Consider the following 23679-nt stretch of genomic DNA (forward strand, 5'->3'; position numbering starts at 1 on the left):
TGGGGGGGGCTAGGGGGCTAAGCCCCCCTAGGAGACATTTAGCCCCCCCTAGAAAAATTGAGCTGGATTTTTAAATTTAAGAAAAAACTATAGTTAGATAACTTTACATAATAAAAACTAATATGCGTCACTACTTAAAGTTCCCATGCATCAATGTACATTTAATTTTAATATGCCAAGGAAATAAAAAGGTCGAAAAAATGCCGGGGGCTATAGCCCCCCCCCCCCCCCCCCTAGAAATGAACGCTAGTTTCGCCAATGGTCTTAATCCGAGCTGATGAAGACAATCGGCAATAGATGCTATATGGAGCTGCATATCTTGTTTGTGTTTTTGGTAGCAAAGTTTAATGTGAATACTTTCTGCTTTTATGTCTCATGTATGTGGACACTCAAAGTCATCCTGAAGTTGTTTCTGAAGATTTTCAAGTTCCTATTAATGTTATTATTATTCATAATGTTAAAAAAATTTAAAAAGTTTAAAAATTAAACCTACAAAATGTTATTTACGTACAAAATATATATATTTATAACGGAAAAGAAGAATGAACAGAAACCGTGCGGTGAAGCTCCGAATAGAAACTTGCTATAATTTGGAAAATTAGTGCTTCAGAAGCTCTGTAGTGCCCGAAAACAAAAGCAACCAAAAACACAAACAACGACAGTTATGTAAAGAACAATAGAATGGTGCGTGCAAATGTATGAACCTGGTGCTTGTTGTGCGGGATGTGGCGGAGGTCCAATGTCTAACGGCTCACCGTACTGATTGTAGTTGATACCGTTGGCGGCGGCCGCCGTTTGATGAGTTGTCTGGGGTGGTACAATCGGTTGATGTTGATGCGGGTAAGGATTGCTGTTGATGTTTTGACCGTGCAGGATGGGGCCAGGATTGGGGTCTTGGGCATGAATTTGCTGAAGCAATTGTTCGATGCGAATGTTGGGTGGAATGCTCTGGGGGTTCGGCCCTAACGCGTTGATCAGTTGCTTATCCAGCGGATGATGCGGCAACTGACCTCCGGGCGGTAACGGTACGGTTCCTGGGGGACCGCCTACGTGGATGTATGGATTGTAATCGTTGTAGCCGGGTTTAATTTCCGGACCGTAATATCCGGGTGGCCCTGGACGCTGCACTCCCAGTGTAGCGGGTTTCGGTGCATCGTCGTAGCCCCCATACTCGTACTTTTGGTCACCGGGCGCAGATTGTTCGTTGCCAGTGAAAATGTTGTTGTAGTGATCTTTCTTCGCATCCTCTTTGGGGTATTTTTTATGGGGTTTCTCTTGTGGCACTTTTGGGGGTTTTCCGTCGATGGTTGGATAGAACGGAACATGTGGGCTATCTTTTGAGGTTTCTGCTTCTTTTTCCGGTTTTGGCTTCTCTCCTTTATCGCTTTTCGGTGACTTTGTCGGGAGAAATTGATTGATAGTATCTGGCATCAGGAGCGGTTTGAGAACGTCATTACCTGTAAAGTGGTGATCAATATGATGTTATGAGCATGGAATGGAAGGATAGCATGCAACGATTGTGATAGGAAACAAATAGATGTGAAATATGTTTCTATGCTAGAGGAAGGCAAACTAAGGTGAAGAAAATTGTAGCTTTGTAACTTTGTAAGCTATCACATACCCGTTAACGCTGGCTCCCCGCTGGAGCAGGTCCAATGTTTGCAGCAGTCGTCATCAGGAAGCGGAGCCAGCCGTGCCATTCTCGGATTGCAAGGCAAGCTGGGTGGAGGCATCGCCGGAACGGGAGGACAAGCAGGTCGACATTCTACCTTTCCCGATTCACAATAGCAATGCTGATCACAACCGGTTAAATTGCTTGGAATCTCCGACCAATTGTCAAAAGGCTGACCTTTGAATATACAAGTTCCATTATCTACACACCTCATGCGTTCTGGGCAGCAGCGTGGTGCGATCGCGCGAAATGTTGCTGGATCCGGTTCCCAGCGTAGACAATGGGGATCGAGAACATCCAAGCCAAAGTGCGAGGGACATTCAATTTTGGCACAGTGTACCCCGGCGTCTGTACACAAGCACAAGGCATTACATTCATCGTGAAATTGTTGCTTTTTGGTGTACATTTTCCCCTTGTACTCGCACTGATCGAATTCTCCAATAAAATCGTTCTTATCGGTACTGGTGGCTGTGGTGGTTGTAGACGATGGCGGCGCTACCATCATTAGTGCACTGTTCTGTTCGTGGTCATCGAGAATCACGTCACAAAACTCCCGATTGCAGCAGGCATCGTTAGGATCAGGAACGGTTACGCAGTGCTCGGAGCGGGTCTCGTTCATAGTAGGACATCGGGGCACGCAATCTAGTTCACCTTCACTGTTACAGGTGCAGATCTTCTCGCAACCAATCTCCACCTTCGCGTTGACGTTGTACGATTGATTGCGATAAATGCAACTCGTGACGATCGCTGTCGATGTCGTCGGGATTTTGTCCGTAGAATTGCCGATATGTTCTGTAATAGAAGTAAACACATGTTAAAATAACTATTTTATGTCGTGACCAAATGAACCAAAAATGTGCTTCGAATTTAAACGTTTATGTAATTATTTACCACGTAGAATGGCGTAATCTTAACCGCCTCAATCACGGTCCCTCCCCGCTAATTCCATTCATCACTTCGAACGGATAAATTAAATGCTAATAAAAGGCTAAAAAAAGTAGTAGTTTGCCTTGGCTTTGTTGGATCCTCCTCTCATCTAGCTTTGTTGCGCCAAATCTATAACAGCTCTGCAGCTTCGTTAGCAGCTTTCATACGAGGAAGACACGATAGAGCAAAAGAAAATATTCATTTGCAATTCCAATTTTCCGATTTTTACACATCTTCGTGCTTTGCTGTTGGGGTCCTCTCGGTTGGTCCAGACAAGTGGCCCCTCTTTCTACGCCAGTTAGCCGGCAGGGTTGCATACACTTCTGAGGTGACTTAATCCGATTAGATAACAATCGATTGCAAATCGTTCGTCCATGTGCAAGAGTAAAATTTATCGATTGCTGCAGGGCTGAGCGGTAAAGCTATTTCCATTTTTTTTTTGCTGCAAATGTTGGCTGTCGAATGAAGCAGCTCGCTGCTATCGCTGACGTTGATGTCGGTAATTTGTTATGACTGAGGTAGGATAACGTCTTATTAGACTTGAATGGTGCAAATGGGAATAATGAAAATTGGGCCAATTAGGAATGTGCCTGTATGATTATATCTGCAGGCAAATTGGAACGGGTATACATCTCCAATTGAGAATCGTGAAGAAAGTTTTAAAAGCTTTTAAAAGCTTTAAAGTGTGCAAGGAATGATTATGTGTTGAGAGTTCAAGCGAAATTAAATAAAGGCTGAATTCGAAAAAAAGCCGGACATGTGAAAAATGCTTCATTTAGGTACTTGTTTTGTAAGTAAAACATTTCAACATTTTACTGATGAACGTAACGTAAGAATCGCGGCAGGTATTTGTCGTCAAACGTGTCGCAAATCGATCCGACACGCTTGCAACGAAAATCCCGGACTATCCGCTCATTATTTGGTTGAATTGTTGAATTATTTACAAATCTATGTGGTATGAGATTTTGAAACGATTTGTAGAACAGCTGATCATCGATCGAAAAGCTAGAAGGCAATCGGCAGAAAAGCGAAGGCATTTGATCTCGAAACTCATTCGGAAGTGGTGACACTTTTCAAACGGAACCCAAGGTTGTCCTCAAGAGACGCAGCGAAAATGGCAGAAGTTTCGCATTCTTAGGTCCGGAAAGCATATACGGCTAGTTTGAGAAGTTTGAAAGCACAAATTGTAGCGGACCGTAATGCAGAACTAAATTTGAAGGCAAAGAAACGCTCAAGGAAACTACGAGAATTACTTGGTGAAACAGGATTGCTTTGTTACAAGCGATGTAACGTACCGCAAGACTGTTGTTTTGGAGAAGTTCCGGGACAAGATTTGACTCGAACCGTAGAAAATAACAAGTGTAAACAGAATGCATTAGACGATTTGCAAAAAACAGCTTATAACTTAAAAATCGAGGGGTGTCGGTATTACCCACAGTGTCGGTTATACCCGGGTTACCCCGATACCTCGTTTGATGGACTATCGTCAGTGCAAAATTAAAAGAAGTTGGTGAAATTTTTTTTCGTTTAGCAAGCAATTTTCAACTGCTGAACTTCGTAATTCGAATACCTGTCGCTTGTAAAGAAGTAATTGAAGAAGATTGGAACTGCGAGCGACGAGCAAAGGAAGTCAAGGGGAAAGGGAAATTAGGGACCAAATCTGTGTGAAAACAGATGGTCAAGTCAATGGATGACGGGCCGTGTTCGGGATAAGTTCATATGAATTATCTATGGTAAGAAATGAGAAATAATGGCATTATAACAAAGATGAAACCTGGTGCATTGAAAAGCATAAGTTTTTTCTATCAGGATTTTTGTGTCTTAATTTTTGAGTGGTCAACCCTTAAAAGATGCAAAATAAAATTTTGAATTTTTTCAATGAGTTCATCTCATTAAAATAGAGTAAAAAAGCAAATTAAGCGAAGATTTTAATTTTTTTTTTGTTTTTCAGTTGTATCGACGGAGTGGAGTATTGTCAAAATCACTGAAAACGACGAGAATTTGCCGCTACTGCAGTTCGTGGGACAATCGATTCAAAGAGCAGACGTATGGCTTGCGGCACAATCAGGTCAGCCGACGACGCCACCTCGAAACCCGCCAATGGGAACATCTCAAAGTCTGCCAATGGCTACACTTCGGGACTCGCCGGTAGCGACACTTCAAAGTCTACCAATGGCAACACCTGAAGGCCTACAAACGGCAATACCTCAAGGTCCGCTAGTGGCAACATCTCGAAGTCCGCCAATGGCAACACCTTGTGGTTCATCAGTAGCAACGCCTCGAGGTCCGTCAGTGGCAACACTTCGGGATTCGCCAAAAACAATGCCTCAAGGTATATCAATGGCAACACTTCAAGGTCCACCAATATCAACACCTCAAGGTCCGCCAGTGGCAACACCTCAAGGTCCGTCAGCAGCAACAACGCGATTTCTGTCAGTGGCAACACCTTGTGATCCATCAGTAGCAATGCCTCGAGATCCGCCATTGGTAACACTTTGTGCTCTGCCAGTAGCAACATTTGGGGATTCGCCAATAGCTACGCCTCAAGGTCCGTCAGTGGCAACACCTCGAGATCCGCCATTGTTAACACTGTGTGCTCTGCCAGTAGAAGCATTTCTGGATTCGCCAATAGCAATACCTCAAGGTCCGTCAGTGACATCACCTCGTGGTCCGTCACTAGCAGGACTTCGGGATTTGTTAAAAACAATGCCGCAAGGTCTACCATTGGCAACACTTCAAGGTCCACCAATATCAATACCTCAAGGTGCGCCAGAGGCAACACCTTGTGATCCATCAACAGCAATTCCTCGAGATCAGCCATTGTTTACACTGAGTCCTCTGCCAGTAGCAACATTTCTGGATGCGCTAATAGCAACACCTCAAAGTCCGTCAGTGACAACACCTCGTGGTCCGTCAGCAGCAACACTTCGGGATTTGCCAAAAACGATGCCTCAAGGTCTACCATTGGCAATACTTCAAGATTTACCAATGTCAACACCTCAAGGTCCGCCAGTGGCAACACCTTGTGATCCATCAGTAGCAATGCCTCGAGATCCGCCATTGTTAACACTGTGTGCTCTGCCAGTAGCAACATTTCTGGATTCGCCAATAGCAACACCTCAAGGTTCGTCACAGACAACCCCTAGTGGTCCGTCAGTAGCAACACTTCGGGATTTGCCAAAAACGATGCCTCAAGGTGCAACACCTTGTGATCCATCAATAGCAATGCCTCGAGATCCGCCATTGTTAATACTGTGTGCTGTGCCAGCAGCAATATTTCTGGATTCGCCAATAGCAACACCTCAAGGTCCGCCAGTGGAAACACCTCAAGGTCCGTCAGTGGCAACACCTTGTGGTCCGTCGGTAACAACGCTTCTGGATTCGCCAAAACCGATGCCTCAAGGTCTACCAATGGTAACACTTCAAGGTCCACCAATGGCAACACCCCAAGGTCTGCCAGCGGCAACACTTTGTGGTCCGTCAGTAGCAACACCTCGTGGTCCGTCACTAGCAACACTTCGGGATTCGCCAAAAACGATGCCTCAAGGTCCACCAATGGCAACACCCCAAGGTCTGCCAGCGGCAACACCTTGTGGTCCGTCAGTAGCAACACCTCGTGGTCCGTCACTAGCAACACTTCGGGATTCGCCAAAAACGATGCCTCAAGGTCTACCAATGGCAACACTGCAAGGTCCACCAATATCAACATCTCAAGATCCGCCAGTGGCAACACCTCAAGGTCCATCACTGGCAACACCTCGTGGTCCGTCAGTAGCAACACTTCGGGATTCGCCAAAAACTATGCCTCAAGGTCTACCAATGGCAACACTTCAAGGTCCACCAATGGCAACATCTCAAAGTACGCCAGTGGTAACACCTCAAGGTCCACCAATATCAACAACTCAAGGTCCGTCAGTAGCAACACTTCGGGATTCGCCAAAAACAATGCCTCAAGGTCTACCAATGGCAACACTTCAAGGTCCAACAATATCAACACCTCAAGGTCCGCCAGTGGCAACACCTCGTAATCCGTCAGTGGCAAAACCTCGTGGTCCGTCAGTGGCAACAACTCGTGGTCCGTCAGTAGCAACACTTTGGGATTCGCCAAAAACAATGCCTCAAGGTCTACCAATAGCAACACTTCAAGGTCCACCAATGGCAACATCTCAAGGTCCGCCAGTGGCAACACCTCAAGGTCCGTCAGTGGCAACACCTCAAGGTCTATCAATAGCAACACTTCAAGGTTCACCAATATCAACACCTCAAGGTCCGCCAGTGGCAACACCTTGTGGTCCGTCGGTAACAACGCTTCTGGATTCGCCAAAACCGATGCCTCAAGGTCTACCAATGGTAACACTTCAAGGTCCACCAATGGCAACACTCCAAGGTCTGCCAGCGGCAACACCTTGTGGTCCGTCAGTAGCAACACCTCGTGGTCCGTCACTAGCAACACTTCGGGATTCGCCAAAAACGATGCCTCAAGGTCTACCAATGGCAACACTTCAAGGTCCACCAATATCAACATCTCAAGATCCGCCAGTGGCAACACCTCAAGGTTCATCAGTAGCAACACCTCGTGGTCCGTCAGTAGCAACACTTCGGGATTCGCCAAAAACGATGCCTCAAGGTCCACCAATGGCAACACCCCAAGGTCTGCCAGCGGCAACACCTTGTGGTCCGTCAGTAGCAACACCTCGTGGTCCGTCACTAGCAACACTTCGGGATTCGCCAAAAACGATGCCTCAAGGTCTACCAATGGCAACACTGCAAGGTCCATCAATATCAACATCTCTAGATCCGCCAGTGGCAACACCTCGTGGTCCGTCAGTAGCAACACTTCGGGATTCGCCAAAAACTATGCCTCAAGGTCTACCAATGGCAACACTTCAAGGTCCACCAATGGCAACATCTCAAAGTACGCCAGTGGTAACACCTCAAGGTCCACCAATATCAACAACTCAAGGTCCGTCAGTAGCAACACTTCGGGATTCGCCAAAAACAATGCCTCAAGGTCTACCAATGGCAACACTTCAAGGTCCAACAATATCAACACCTCAAGGTCCGCCAGTGGCAACACCTCGTGATCCGTCAGTGGCAAAACCTCGTGGTCCGTCAGTGGCAACAACTCGTGGTCCATCAGTAGCAACACTTCGGGATTCGCCAAAAACGATGCCTCAAGGTCCGCCAGTGGCAACACCTCAAGGTCCATCAGTGGCAACACCTCAAGGTCCGTCAGTAGCAACACTTCGGGATTCGCCAAAAACGATGCCTCAAGGTCTACCAATGGCAACACTTTTAGGTCTACCAATATCAACAACTCAAGGTCCGTCAGTGGCAACACCTCGTGATCCGTCAGTGGCAAAACCTCGTGGTCCGTCAGTGGCAACAACTCGTGGTCCGTCAGTAGCAACACTTCGGGATTCGCCAAAAACGATGCCTCAAGGTCCGCCAGTGGCAAAACCTCGTGGTCCGTCAGTGGCAACAACTCGTGGTCCGTCAGTAGCTACACTTCGGGATTCGCCAAAAACGATGCCTCAAGGTCCGCCAGTGGCAACACCTCAAGGTCCGTCAGTAGCAACACTTCGGGATTCGCCAAAAACGATGCCTCAAGGTCTACCAATGGCAACACTTCAAGGTTCACCAATATCAACACCTCAAGGTCCGCCAGTGGCAACACCTCGTGATCCGTCAGTGGCAAAACCTCGTGGTCCGTCAGTGGCAACAACTCGTGGTCCGTCAGTAGCAACACTTCGGGATTCGCCAAAAACGATGCCTCAAGGTCCGCCAGTGGCAAAACCTCGTGGTCCGTCAGTGGCAACAACTCGTGGTCCGTCAGTAGCAACACTTCGGGATTCGCCAAAAACGATGCCTCAAGGTCCGCCAGTGGCAACACCTCAAGGTCCATCAGTGGCAACACCTCAAGGTCCGTCAGTAGCAATACTTCGGGATTCGCCAAAAACGATGCCTCAAGGTCTACCAATGGCAACACTTCAAGGTCTACCAATATCAACAACTCAAGGTCCGTCAGTAGCAACACCTCGTGATCCGTCAGTGGCAAAACCTCGTGGTCCGTCAGTGGCAACAATTCGTGGTCCGTCAGTAGCAACACTTCGGGATTCGCCAAAAACGATGCCTCAAGGTCCGCCAGTGGCAACACCTCAAGGTCCATCAGTGGCAACACCTCAAGGTCCGTCAGTAGCAACACTTCGGGATTCGCCAAAAACAATGCCTCAAGGTCTACCAATGGCAACACTTCAAGGTCCAACAATATCAACACCTCAAGGTCCGCCAGTGGCAACACCTCGTGATCCGTCAGTGGCAAAACCTCGTGGTCCGTCAGTGGCAACAACTCGTGGTCCGTCAGTAGCAACACTTTGGGATTCGCCAAAAACAATGCCTCAAGGTCTACCAATAGCAACACTTCAAGGTCCACCAATGGCAACATCTCAAGGTCCGCCAGTGGCAACACCTCAAGGTCCGTCAGTGGCAACACCTCAAGGTCTATCAATAGCAACACTTCAAGGTTCACCAATATCAACACCTCAAGGTCCGCCAGTGGCAACACCTCGTGATCCGTCAGTGGCAAAACCTCGTGGTCCGTCAGTGGCAACAACTCGTGGTCCGTCAGTAGCAACACTTCGGGATTCGCCAAAAACGATGCCTCAAGGTCCGCCAGTGGCAACACCTCAAGGTCCATCAGTGGCAACAACTCAAAGTCCGTCAGTAGCAACAAGATGTCTGTCAGTGGCAACACCTCATGGTCCATCAGTACAAACGCCTCAAGGTCCGCCATTGGCAACACATCGTGGTCCGCCGTGGATTCCAACAGGGATAGGGTACAGCCTGCCGCAATGGGTTCCGCCACCGGCATCATTTTGGCCTCCGCCACCGGCATCATTTTGGCCTCCGCCAATGGCAGCACCTTGGTATCCATTAATGACGACAGCGGCAACGCCTCCCGGTCCATCAGTAGCAACGCCTCAAGGTCCACCAGTAGCAACACCTCGTGGTCCACCGGTTTCAAAACGGCGTCGGTGCTGCCATTGGCAACGGCGTTTGTGCACGAACCATTCGGAATGGGATGGGTGCATGAACCAATGGCATCGAGGTCCATATTGCTGTTGGCATGGGCAACAAGGTCCGTCACCGGCAACATCTACTGCTCCGTCAATGGCACCAGCGTGGTATCCGTCAATGACAACGGTTCGGAATGAATCTTTGGCAACGGTTCGGAATCCGCCACTGGCAACGTCATCGGATTCGTCAATGGCAGCATCTTCGAGCCAGTTAACAGTAAACCCTTGGGGTTGGTCAACGGGAACAACTTGGAGTCCATCACAGGGAGGACCGGCGCCTACGGGTTATTACCCGTGCACGAACCATTCGCAATGGGATGGGTGCATGAACCAATGGCATCGAGGTCCATATTGCTGTTGGCATGGGCAACAGGGTCCGTCACCGGCAACATCTACTGCTCCGTCAATGGCACCAGCGTGGTATCCGTCAATGACAACGGTTCGGAATGAATCTTTGACAACGGTTCGGAATCCACCACTGGCAACGTCATCGGATTCGTCAATGGCAGCATCTTCGAGCCAGTTAACAGTAACCGCTTGGGGTTGGTCAACGGGAACAACTTGGAGTCCATCACAGGGAGGACCGGCGCCTACGGGTTATTAGCGAAAGCCAGCAGTGAGAACCGGCTCCCGACTCCCATCACCCGAACACATCGATTGATTAACGTTTACTAAATATGATAAGTATATGACTATGATAAGTATAAGTCTAGTATGATATTACAAGATAAGGATTTTAATAAAGTTAATAAATTAAAGTACGTGTATTTTATTTTACTTAAGTTTTTCGCATTCGAATTTTCTGAGTTCAATAGAGCCAGTTGTTTGTATAAAATATTTTATCATTAGAAGTAGTGTACGCACTTTGTGTCGTGGTCACCGTATTTGTGTAGGAACTTTCCTGAGTGTACACTTAAATAATGGATTAGGTAAAACAGACCTCAGAATCCATAGAGAAGTAGTTGTTGTTCCAGGGTAGACGCTCCAGTAGTTGTGGTGGTACCAGTAGTGGTAGAAACCTGAAATATTCCATTATTTTTGCAGATTTTGGTACAAGTTTGATACTTACCAAACCATACTGGTACTGGTAGTTCGATACTTATCAAACTTGTACCAAAATCTGCCAAAAATATGGAATAATTCGAGTTTCCACCACTACTGGTTGGTACTACCACAACTAAAGGACCGTCTACCCTAATTGTATTCAAGGTTAAAATTATCTTGTGCAAATGGTACTCTGCAACTAGAGGCTAATTGTGGGCTTTAAGTAGTATCGCAACGTCGTCAAAGAATGGGATGAAAAGTAAAGGACCCATATTGCTTCCTTGGGTAACACTAGATATGTTAGTAAACAGGGATGAAACGGTAGATTCTAGCTTGACTCGCAAAACTCTATCGAATAAATTGAGCCAAGCCATAGTAGTCATTGCGAAGCTCCTAGACGCTGCAGTTTTCGTATTAGGATCCGGTGTCAATCCGGTCGAATGCAGCCTTCAAATCTGTGTATACTGCGTCCACTTGTGCTTTTTCTTCCAATTGCGCGATGCAAGAGGAAATGAAATCGAGTAAATTAGTTAAGACCGACCGGGCTAGTAGATAGATATGTAGTTCTTAGTACGATTGAGGACTGTGGCGCTAACGATAATTTCAAAAAGCTACCTCTAGCAGATAGGCTTGTAATACCTCTGTAGTTCTTAACATTCCGGCAACTACCATTCTTATGGACAGGCAGTGTCTCCAAATCACGACGATAAACAAAACATGACGGGCATAATACGATCCCGAAAGCGTTACACGGCAATACTAGAGAAGATCGATTGCGTCGTGATGGACGATATGTTAAGGCAGATTTAAAACTGCTTCTTGGGTAGGAGTTTTATACGGCAACCGGAATGGAAAAGTTGGCAGACATTTTCAAGCATATGGAACTGTCGAAGTTCGCTAAGAAATTTCTGATTAAGCAAAACATTTATCTGTAGGGTGCTGGATGGGTTCATCTACGGCGGGTCTTCGTCTACTTTCCAGACATATAGACAAGAAACTAGCATTATAACCAATTTTGATGCGAATTACATTCAAATTAACCTGGTATTGATATTTATGGATTTTCCCTTCGCTATCGTGGAAAAGAATATATTAGAAAATTACTATTTTTCACTATGTGCCAAAAAATAGAAGTCCTCTTGGTTTTTCTTCTAGTTTTGAGTATGACGAAGAGAATCTGCTGATCGCTCGGAGTAACTACTTGAAATTTTGAGCTGTGATTCAAACCATTTTCCACTTTTTTATAGTAGTTGGGTAGCTCTTGCATACGGCTCGAAGAATACATGCATAGATTTTTGTAAATAATTGCTGTCTGTCCATGATAAACGAAAGAAACCTTGTTTATAACGAAGTGAATTTTCGAATGACGAACTCCAGCTGGTGCATCAAAAATTGTTCCACTGAGAAATGAAAGTTCCGAAACATTTTTTCGAGCTAAATGGATATACATGTACACTGTACATTATACAGTGCATAAACGGAATCAACTTGGAAGCCATCTGACATCCATTGCACTGTCTTAGACGCGAATTACGTTAGATTAGTCACTGTTGAGCGTTTTTTGAGGAAACCGTGGTGACAGTTTAGGATAAGAGGGCTCGCTCCATGTATATGCATGATCGTACACCATACTTTCAAACATCTTCGGTGTTGCCGACAAAATAGAAAACGCTCTATAATTTACAACTGATATCTTCGAGCCATTCTTGTGAATTGGTACAATATGAGATATTTTTCAGATGTCTGGAAAAATTCTAGATGTCAAAGATGCGTTGAATAGAATGAAAAGCGGAAGTAGAAAACCATCCACACAATATTTTAGCAAGGAGTTCGGTATTCCATCCGGTCCCGATCCTTTCGATACATCTAACGAAATTATTTTTTCATGAACTTTTTCCATGTTCAAACCAATTACAGGCATACTTGTGTCAGATGCGATAAACTCAGGTATATTAGGTGCGTAAGGAAATGTTACCCTATCTGTTGCCCATGGAGTACGTCATTTAATAATCAATTCTAATATATTCTTACCCGATCGTCCATCGACAAGCCGCTCCGACGCACTGCCGCATACCAGCATGGCACAGCATTCGTCCGTCTTGGAGGGGCTTTCGAAGCAGCTCGGGTCCGGTAGCGTTTTCCCCCGTTTCACGAATGGCCTCGCACAGCGCGGTTCGCAGCGCCATTTGCCGTCCTCCTCGCAGGTGCACCGTTCCTCGCAGTCCCGGTCCACGGTCTGGTTCGTCTGAAAGTGAAGACAAGCACGTAGGTAATAGTTGTTTTACAGTTCAAACTAAGCGGATTAATTCTCCCAGTTATTAATAGGTTGTCGGAATACCGTTCTAGCTGAGCGTGTGATATGTACATCTTGATCTGTTCTTTTGAAGTGTTTGACCGGAGGCCAAGATATTAGATCTTAAATTACTCCTGAACTAAATATTCATGTTTATGATAAACATACAAACACTACATGTTCACGCTAAAATCGTTTTTTTTTCTTCCGAATATCGGAAGTTGAATGCGGTTTTGTGTTCCCAAGAAGTAAAGCCAACCTGGTTCGAGCAATTTCAGTGATTGTTTTAAAGGTTATGATTTAAATTCACTTGACAATCCGAAATGCATCAAATCATTTCCGTTGAGTTGGTAACGCAAGTAGTAACTGGTGGCATCAACTAGTGCCATTTAGGAAAGAAAATAAAACGTTTGCATGGTGATGACAATTGGTGTTTGCGATGGTAAGGCATAAATTTGCATACTTGTTTCCAATTTGTATGCAAAATGCGTTGTCTTACAATAGTACGAACAACTGAGAAACTTGATGATAAATCAGTAACTCATACGAGGCAGTGGGTTTGCGAAATATTGTTGTATTTGTGGGTGCGCATTCAGTCTGTTTTGTGGACAATGAACCTACCTGATTTATAATTTGATACCTATACTTTTATTGTGATAAAAACCCGGTTTGAGCTATTGAATGGTAAACGAACAATGCTTTGCTTTATTGTCAAACCACGCGAGTTCTTTAGAATAAATACTGATAAAACTTCCTACTGATAAAACTTTCAAGTTCCTCTTTATACATAGCATAAGCAATTTTGCCTTTACCAAAAAATTGCACATCTAATTTGATGAATGTTTCTTATAGCATTTTTCTCAGCTTTCCAATGGTGGTCTTGAAATTAAAATCGGTTTGGAGGCCCATGGCGAAAACGGCGATCGAAAGAAAGCCTGGTTCCGGACGGCCGATGACCGTCCGTGGTGATGGACGACAAGACCTATCTCATGCTGGATGGCAACGACTGGCAGGGCACTTCGTATTTTACTTCCCCCATGAAGGAAGTGAGGTCTGAGGTGAAGTTCCTTTCACACACAACGTTCCCCAAGAAGATGATGCTGTGGCTGACAATCAGTGAGAAGGGGATGTCAAAGCCGCTCTTCTTTCGCTCCGGGCTGGCCGTGAACCGGAAAATTTATAATACGAAGTGCTTGCCGGAGGTTGCGTCGTTCATCAAGAAATACCATAAGGGCGAAGACGCGGTGTTCTAGCCGGATCTGGCGTCGGCCCCCTTCTCGAAGCGATCGTTGGAGAAGATAAGCGGCTGAATATCGAAGTCGGGGATCTCGCCCAACGTCCCCCAGCTGCGTCCCATCGAGAATTTCTGGGCAAACCGGAAGCGCAAGATCTACTCCAACAATTTTGTCGCGAAAACTGAGGAGGAATTGGTGAATAAAACGAAGAAAGAACTCAAAAACATGCCTACACGCATGTTTTCGTCCGCCATGGTGAATGTGCCGGTTAACTGCCGGAAGGCTGCTCCTAAGAGCGTTGAATTTGTTTGCAAGTAAGCTAATATAATTACTTTCCATGGTAAATTTATCGAACTCAATTAGCTATCTTAGTTAGGCCGTAGATGACATCGACGATTGAGTTCCCCGATACCCGGTTGTCAGGCTCCCTCGTACGAGTGACCACAGGCAACGATTAATAAACACCTGCAGTTTCTGCCTAGTCTCCGCAGCGACGCATCACGTTTCGCAGGCGTACGGTAATACAGATTCAACGCTTGAGTTGATAACTCTGATTTTGGTATGCAGAGTGACTTGGTTTGACCACCAGATGTTTCGTAAGCCAACGAACAAGTGGTGCGTGGGAACTCTGTATTCACGGCCCTTCAGAGGATCTGCCGCAGTGTAAATATCTGATCCGTTGTAGACCAACCTCCGACGAAGCCGGCTTTATAAGTTCCTACACAATTGGTGATAGTCGGTGGAAAATGATTTGGGACAGCACTTTATAGGCGGCATTGAGAACGGTGATCGTTTGGTAGTTCTCACAGTCGCCCTTTCTATCGGCCAGATAACCCCATCTTTCCAATTCTCTGGTAGCTGTTCCGTATCTCAAATTCTTACAATTAGCCGGTGCATACAAGCGGCCAGCTTTTCTAGTCCCATATTAATAAGCTCCACTCCGATGCCATCTTTCCCAGCTGACTTGTTCTTTAGCTGTATGATGGCCTCCTTAACTTCGCCTATCGTTGGGGCCGGCTACGGTTCTCCGCTTTGGCGTCATTCAGGTGTTCATCGGAGTGCTGCTTCCACAGAATTTGAATCTCCTTACTAATACGATGTTCGCGGTGACCATCCCATCTCAAACATACGGAGTTGTACGAAGCGTTCACTGCCATGAGTTTCTGTAACATTGACTGTAGTACATGTAAGACTATAACGCTGAGAGCGAGTCACGCGTCAGATCGTTCATCTCCTGGATCCCGTTGGAGATTACCTTACAAAGTACTTTAGGAGTATTACATAGAGTCGTGATGCCACGGTAATTACTTTAGGAACTTTGACCAATTGTGGAAAATTGCCGTTTTCCATATATTACTGATGCATCAATTGGGCTGACAAAGATTGGTTTACTTTGAGCATCTTGGCTGAAATGCAGTTTATCCCTGGCACTGTGTTGGACTGTGTTTATTGGTCCCTGACATTTGAAACTCGGAAGAGTTGTTCAAAATATTCAGTCCATCACTTAAGCTGTTCTATACGGTCAGTCACAGTCAGTAGCTGCCCAGCTCTGTCCTTTAGAGACACATTTGTATTCATCCTGGCACCACTGAAGCGACGAGACACATCGTACAACAAATGGATATTACCATTTACGGCGGCGGTTTCTCCTTGTTCGGCTAGCGAGTTACTCCAGGCTCTCTTGTCCCGCCTACAAGCTAGTTTAACAACCCTCTCCAATTTAGCGTCGTATCATTGACGGGTAGCTGTCTTAATCGATCTGCCCAGATAACATATCGTAATAGAAAGTTCACAATAAATCGCATGCATGATTAGAGTATATCAAAACAAAGTGAATAAGTTGTTTTGCAGTCGTGCGTGTCCTCATATACAGCTCATGACTGTGAATTATCTTCTCTGCTCATCGATCTTCCTCCAAGTTTCATTCGAAATCCGCTCCATCCACCTGCTGCACGCTAAGGCGAGGGTTTCATCACTGGTCGTGATAAGGGCGTTCTTGATACCGCTCCATTGCTCTTCGACGGTTCCACCAGGTGGCAACTCCAAAGCTCGGGATTCAAGATGCTCGAGTAAGCCCTTTTTCAGCTCAGGATATTCCAATCGGTGGACGTCGTAACGGCACTCAACTTTCTCCTCCTGTTGTAGGACACGTGCGACGCGCAAATGTATCTCTGCGATAACAAGGTGATGGGCTGCGTTTGTTGTGTGAGAAGGCTCCTTCGCCGGTTTCGGCTTATGCAGCTGTGGTCCATTTGGTTTTCTGTGCGGTCGTCGCAGGAGACCCACGTGATTTTATGTGGTGGTCTACGGGAAAAGAGCGATCCACCAATAACCATGTTGTTATTACCACAACATTCTGTAAACAGCTCCCCGTTTCCACTCATATCTTCTAGGCCATGGTATCCCATGCAGGGAATCAAAATATTACTGTGCATACGCATAAATAACTGACAAAAACGAAGAGCGATAAACCAGTTATTCTCTGCCTATAAAACAAACATACGTAGTAACCAAAATGTATCACAATAACAAAATATTGGGACAAATGAACGTACCTTTACACCAGCAAGCAGGACAACTTTCGATGAGAATATATTTTGATACACACTCGCTCTTGTAGTGACGCTTGGTACTACCATCCGCCATTTTATCCGAACAGCAAACTCCAGAGAAAAAACACGACTTACTTGCACAACAATATCCAGCAGAAGCAGTTTCGGCACTTTCGTTTTCTTTTCTGTCCCTTCATATGGCTTCTCTTTCTAGCAATGGAAGCTCGCGCGTTTGACAAGCTTCTCTTTCTTGCATGCAAGGGATCGATATATGGTTTGTTTAACTCCCGTAGGATATTAGTATTGGTGTTGATAGGGATACTGTGCTGCCACCTACAAACATTGTTCCACGAGTGAAGCAAGAATGGCAACTCGACAGAGTGCAAGAGACAGAATGTTATGCAAAATATTTTTTTTTTACAACATACGGCCAGCTCTATTAGTGTACAAGGGATCGTTTATTTCCGTCAATGCCCGTTTCTCTGAGTTATGTCATTACTTTGAGAATGAGTGAATAATACTCATTTCGCTATTCGATCTGTTATGCACTGTTAAATCTATTTGAAATTTTACCTTTAGTATTAACTGTATTCTCCACAGCTCTCACAAGCGCTTATTGTTGGTGATGCAAGTATACAATAAAATATGTCTTTGTCGGATGGTAAATGGCTGAATAATGCGCTCCAGAACCACCATGAGGTTCCACAGCCTCTTAGTCAGCAACACCTATCTCTACCTCTTCGTGGTACCATCCGGGATACGTTCCTTAGTGGAAATCGGACAACCGGTGGAAACTAGGGTCGTATGCGGACAGAGAAGGAGGAACTCATGCGAACGCTGAAGTGTAAACTCTCCGCCTGCAGGACGGTTCTTTTTGACTCCCAAGAACCAAAGCAAAGGGTCCAAAGCCCCTAAAGGAGATAGTTGTAACAGCTGTTATCCATGGCTATTATGTAAAAACTTGAATGGATAAAGCCCTAATCCAAGGTGTGACGCGACCCGTGCCGAGGGAAGAATAGTGGAAAGGGTTCTATGAATTCTCTCGCCGCAACGGAGCCTGTGGAGTACCAGGGCGCCCTCCACAGTAATTTGTCCTTGCTGCATCAAGCCGGTCACTGATGCAGTGGACGATTTCTTACCGTACATGTTCTCTCTGCCGAAAAACAAAGAAACGAATGAGCTGGAGAGGAGAATAAGGGAGGAGCAGGACTTGAATGATGCGCTAGCAGAGATTCAGTCCTAATCCTCGTCTATCCGCAACACGCCGACTCGTTGTGAGTCGACAAACGAAGATGTTACTCCAACTCTCTACTCACGGGTCGAGGTTCACTCTGCCTGATCTCTGACTATGTGCTGGAGGGTGGGCGGAAACAAAGGAGAGCCGAACAGTTATGGCCAGTAGGATGGCTGTACAATCGCTCAAACAATCTAAAAATATATAACGTCGAGTATGAGGGTTACTCAAAAGTTGCTCAATAAGTCTCAATAAGAGAGAGCAAGCTTACCGGTCTTGCGACAGGACATTGTCCGAGTAAATATCATCTTCGGAATCTCGGTTTCGTACAAGATGATATTTAACCTCGGAACACTTGCTCTGCAATCGTGAAGCACAAATAGTACGCAGACTGCAGTATCTCAGAAGGGGGAGATCTGGTTGGCGTCGCCGATCAGGGTACTAGGTTCATAAACCTAGTCATCCCTGATTGGCACATATCTCGCTCCAGCTACCAGCCTGTCATCTCCTCAATAAGTGATAGGTAAGCTTGAAGCGCATAGTATAATAATAAAACGGGGCATACCACAATAGTTCAAAATAATGGACGCAGTGGTAAAGGTACCCAGTACGCCAGTCCGCTGGTTAAGGCAATACTTTATCAGCAACTTGAACAAAAGGGACAAATAGTAAAAACCTTAAGAAAAAAAACCAGCTTGTTTTGGCCTAAAGTCTGGCTTACAAAAGCTACCAACGTTACCTTGGTAACTACCAAGGACACAGTGCGACATGATTAGGATTGCTTTTGTTGCGTACAATACGTATTGCAGACAGCAGTGTGTCTTTTTCGCAGGCGACAACATAGTTGTCATGAAACATCTGTATCCACGATACACAGCTACGATTGCCTTTGTCCTACACTCAAAAAAATTGGCATGTCAAGTTTACGTGAAAACATACGTAATTCTCATCCATCACACTTTTCATGTAACATTCACGTGAATTATTGGTAACTCGCACTCATACTAACTAGTTTACGTGCCATCCCGGTAAAATTTATCAACTTTCCCATTAACTACTACCTGAAGTTCATGTAAGTTGCTGTACAGAAGTTTACATGATTTTTCACGTGGATGCCACGTGTCGATTTTTTTTGAGTGTAACTTCCATGCAATAGTGACAAACGTTCATCATACATTGTCGCAACATTTTGAAGTAGGGACCATATCTTTGTATCTTGTGCGTTCGTGATGTTTGATTCCCTGATCCCAGAACGCTTTCTAAGTCCACGTTGTTTGAGCCAATTTTCGCGTTAAAGACGCCCAACTGGTTTGGATGCCCCCTTCGGGATTTTCTCAACAAAGCTGTTCAGCTGTCTCTAGAAGCGCTCTTTTTCCTGCAGGTCGGCAGCGATTGTTTGCACATAGCACTGGGTTGCTGTAAGATTTCTAACCCGTGTTTTGAATCTGGCAACGATTATTCTTTTGTTCATCAGTTTTTACCAGGCTTCTGCCGTGCTCTGCAAAAAATCTTAATGCTTGGCGTTTTACTGGCAAAGTGCAGAAGACGAATCGATTTGCTCTCTCTCAGTTGGATCTCGGACGCGACGAGTTTTGCATATTCTCTTTGAGACACGGAGCGAATAGTCTCGTGTCTCCAGTGTGCGAAGAAAATATTAGCTCTGCTCGTCAGTGTTACCAGGTCGATTGCCCGTTTTCCCGCTGCCCAGAGGTTGATTTCCCGCTGAAATCCCGCTGTCTAGAGTCTATTTCCCGCTAGAAATCCCGCTGAATCAAAAGTCATATTATTCTTTCGTTTCTGGTACAGAATTAAAATTTAAAAATATTCATTTCAGTAAGGCTTGCATTTGAAATCAAGATGATCTGCTGAAACTGAGCGGTTTCAATTGAATGAACATTATGCAAATTTGCTGCATTTATGTTGACGAAGCTTCAGGAAAAAAAAAAAGAATTATCTTGTTATTCTTCATAGACACCGCTATTCTATATTTCGAACGAATTGGTATTTCGAACGAAAGTTTTTTCGAACGAAATTTCCGCCAGCAAAATCAAATGGGCAAAACATCTCGTTCGAAACAAGTCGAACGAAATAAAGGTTTGTTCGAAACACAGAATAGGGGTGATAATGACAATTTACTACGAAATTTCGTAAGAATTATAACATTAAGGAGTCTAAGAACACATGCGAAAATTTCGAAAGAAGCTTTTAGCACAAATTCTCTTTCTTTGTCTAGCTATGATAAAAATCATGCAAAATTTCAGCAACTCTGGCAAATGGTTATGGTTTTTGGTGACAAAAGAAGACATGTTTCAATTTTTATAAGCAGCCAAAATTCAAAAATATCTGTAAAACGCATCGGCTCTTTGTTCTCGCTGATGTTTTGTTTTAGCAAAAATGTACCGATTTGTCTTTTAGACTTCGGTTTTATCGGCTCATCAGCCGATTTGTTTTGGTTTTGTTATCATACAAATGTTGCGGTATATAGCAAACTATGATGTATATGGAAACATAAGTTGTTTGTGTTGTTTTGTTTCCAATTCATGAATCAGTTGGATTTTGCCACTCGCAACGAATTAATTTGTGGAAAAATTAGGAATACGCAAAACGGATTGGTTTGGTGGTCTTCTTTTTCAGTAAGTTCTAATGAGTATTTGTCAGAACTGATTCCATTCTTGGCAAAAAACACGGAGTTTTCTAATCAACAGAATATACTGAACTATCTGCCAATACACGAGCAGACATTAGAGTGTCAATAAACGAAGTTATTTGCTGTCAACCTCTCTTTCAGCACTCTTTTTGCCTACCAAATATCGCTAAATCGAAATCCCGCTAAAATCCCGCTGAGTTATTTAAAAAACCGCTAGATTCCCGCTAGCCGCTGTTTGGTTAATAAGTCCCGCTATCCGACTTGAAATCCCGCTAAATCTAGCGGGAAAACCGCTGATCTGGCATCGCTGCTGCTCGTCGTTGTGCTCCTTCTGTGCTAGATGAGTGGTCGTAATAGAAATCTGACCCGCTGACTATTTCGCTTCCATCTGGTATACAGTGTATACTATACACCATGATACTGCTCGTTCTTATGCTATTTTTGTGATGCGTGAGTTGAATTATCGCAGGATCGATTTGGTTGCCTTTTCTGCATATATCTCTAGTATAGACTGGTTTGATTTACTGCACAGCGACAATGTTGACTGGATGGCCGAACGTTTTTGTGAAATTATTCGCTTATGGCTTAGTGACAATATGCCAGTTGTTAGACAGCCGCACTCCCCTGCGTGGAGTAACCGTCTTTTGAGAGTGCTGAAACGGAAACGAAACGCATGCTTGCGCAAGTTTCGTTGTTGGAAATCTGCTGCAACAAAAAATGATTTTAGGCGTTCTAGCGATGAATACCGTAGGTTGAATTCCAGTCTTTACAAATCATATGTTTTGAGAATCCAAACAGATTTGCGCAGTAATCCGAAAAATTTTGGAATTTTGTAAATTCAAAACGAAAATGCCGCTCAACTACTACTGATGTGTACCTCGATTTTTTCTTCGGTATTCGCCGCTGAGTCTTCTTCAGATGATAGTGCTTTGCGTGCTGCTGAAAACGTTCCTGCTGACCTTATTGATCTTGATATTTTTGAAATTACACTACAAATGATTACTACTGCTGCGAAAAATTTGAAATGTTCGTATTCGGCTGGCCCGGATGGGATTCCGGCTGTTGTTTTGTGTCGTTGCAATGAAGCTCTAGCTGCTCCTCTCTGCTGCATTTTCAGCAAATCGTTTATGCAGGGCAAATTCCCGAATACCTGGAAATATTCATATATGTTCCCGATCTTCAAGAGTGGTGACCCTCCGGAATGTAAAAAATTACCGTGGCATAACTAACTTATCGCCCGCTTCCAAATTATTTGAAATAGTTGTTAGCACAGTTATTATGAGTACCACTAAGAACTACATAGATCCCAATCAGCATGGATTTGTACCTGGTCGTTCCGTGACTATAATCCTTTTGGATTTCGTGTCGAACTGTATATTGGAAACCGAACGTAAAGCACAAGTTGACGTAATATATACAGATTTGAAAGCAGCGTTTGACCGTATTGATCACCTTACACTGCTAACCAAAATTTTGCGCTTGGGTGCTACTCAGTAGTTTGTCACGTGGCTGAAATCATTCCTGTCTAATAGAGTTTTACAAGTCAAGCTTGGATCGGATTTATCATCTGCATTCACAAACGAATCTGGTGTACCGCAGGGTAGCATTCTTGGCCCACTTCTTTTTATTATATTTTTCAATGACGCAGCTCATGCTATAGACAATGGATGTCGACTTGTTTACGCCGATGACTTCAAAATCTACTTGGCGATTCGTAGCTTAGAAGGTTGTTATCGTCTGCAGCTTTTATTAGATAAATTTACGACGTGGTGTAAACTGAATTCCTTGCTTATAAGCACTGCTAAATGTGAAGTAATTACTTTTTACCGAACTCAAACGCCGATTCTCTTCGAGTATGCGATTAATGGGCAAGCGCTCAAGAGAGTGGATCACGTTAATGACCTTGGCGTTATTCTTGATAGAAAGCTGACATTCGACAGGCACCGCACGGCGATCGTGTCTAAAACGAGTAGACAATTAGGGTTCATCGCAAGAATAGGACGGGACTTCAAGGATGCTCATTGCCTGAAAGCCTTGTACTGCTCTCTTGTACGTCCGATACTGGAAAATGTATGTGTGGTTTGGACCCCGCACCAGCTCGATTGGAACTTGTGGATTGAGCGTGTGCAGAGAAGTTTCGTTCGTTTAGCTTTGAGGGATTTACCCTGGCGAGATCCTGTCAACCTGCCCTCTTATCCAGATCGTTGCCGTTTAATTGGATTGGACACACTTGAACGACGTCGCAAATTACAACGGCCCTTACTCGTGGCGAAAGTGCTTAACGGTGAAATAGACTCCCCAAAACTGCTGTCTATGATGAACTTCCGTGCTTCACAACGTGTGCTGCGACCATCCTCGATGCTTGTAAACCAGTTTCATCGGAAGAACTTCGGTTATTTTGAACCAACGGCGTTTTGTGTGAGAATTTTTAATAATGTTGAGCATCTCTTCGAATTTGGCGAACCCATTTACATGTTTAAAGATAGATTAGCTAGTAGTAATTCATTTTAGTCGCTTCATTAAGACTTTTATGTCAGATGATGTACAATAAATAAACAAATAAACAATATTCAGGTAACGTTCGGAGGGAGAGGAAACGGTTGAACAGAAAACGAAAGCATTTGATCGTTTTGAAAAGCAGGTTGCTCTGCCTCTGTATGCATAAGATGAGCAAAATGAAACCTGGTTTTTACTTCATCAGGATCGCGTGTGCACCTAGGCTCAGTAGCAATACAATACCTCATTCTCGAATTCAATTTTTACCTCGTATGCCATAGTAGAGCACGATTTGCTCAGATGATGTCTTGTGTTGGCCTATACCCGACCAGCGGACCTCGGTTAACCCCAGGGTTTTAAGCTGCAGGCGGCCAGCTTCCCTTGCAAGTTGAGCCAACCAGTTGCCCTGCTGGGAAAGCGTCAATATATTCTATGGTCTGATTCGTGTCCGTGTTTTCATGCTAAAGCTCGTTGCCAATAACCCAGATCAATTTTTTCATTCA

General features: G+C 44.7%; 1 protein-coding gene across 1 annotated transcript in view; it reads right to left on the reverse strand.

The window, feature by feature from the left end:
• LOC128739779 (putative epidermal cell surface receptor) overlaps positions 1-23679 on the reverse strand; it is a 68865-nt gene that overhangs the window by 13051 nt on the left and 32135 nt on the right. Inside the window, exons 3-5 of the mRNA XM_053835281.1 lie at positions 12751-12964; positions 1622-2464; positions 705-1457 (exon numbers count right to left, since the gene is read on the reverse strand). Coding sequence (XP_053691256.1) covers positions 705-1457; positions 1622-2464; positions 12751-12964 — 1810 coding nt within the window. The remainder of the gene's footprint in view (positions 1-704; positions 1458-1621; positions 2465-12750; positions 12965-23679) is intronic.

The sequence above is a fragment of the Sabethes cyaneus genome, chromosome 3, assembly GCF_943734655.1.
Source record: "Sabethes cyaneus chromosome 3, idSabCyanKW18_F2, whole genome shotgun sequence".
Taxonomy (NCBI): Eukaryota; Metazoa; Arthropoda; class Insecta; order Diptera; family Culicidae; genus Sabethes; species Sabethes cyaneus.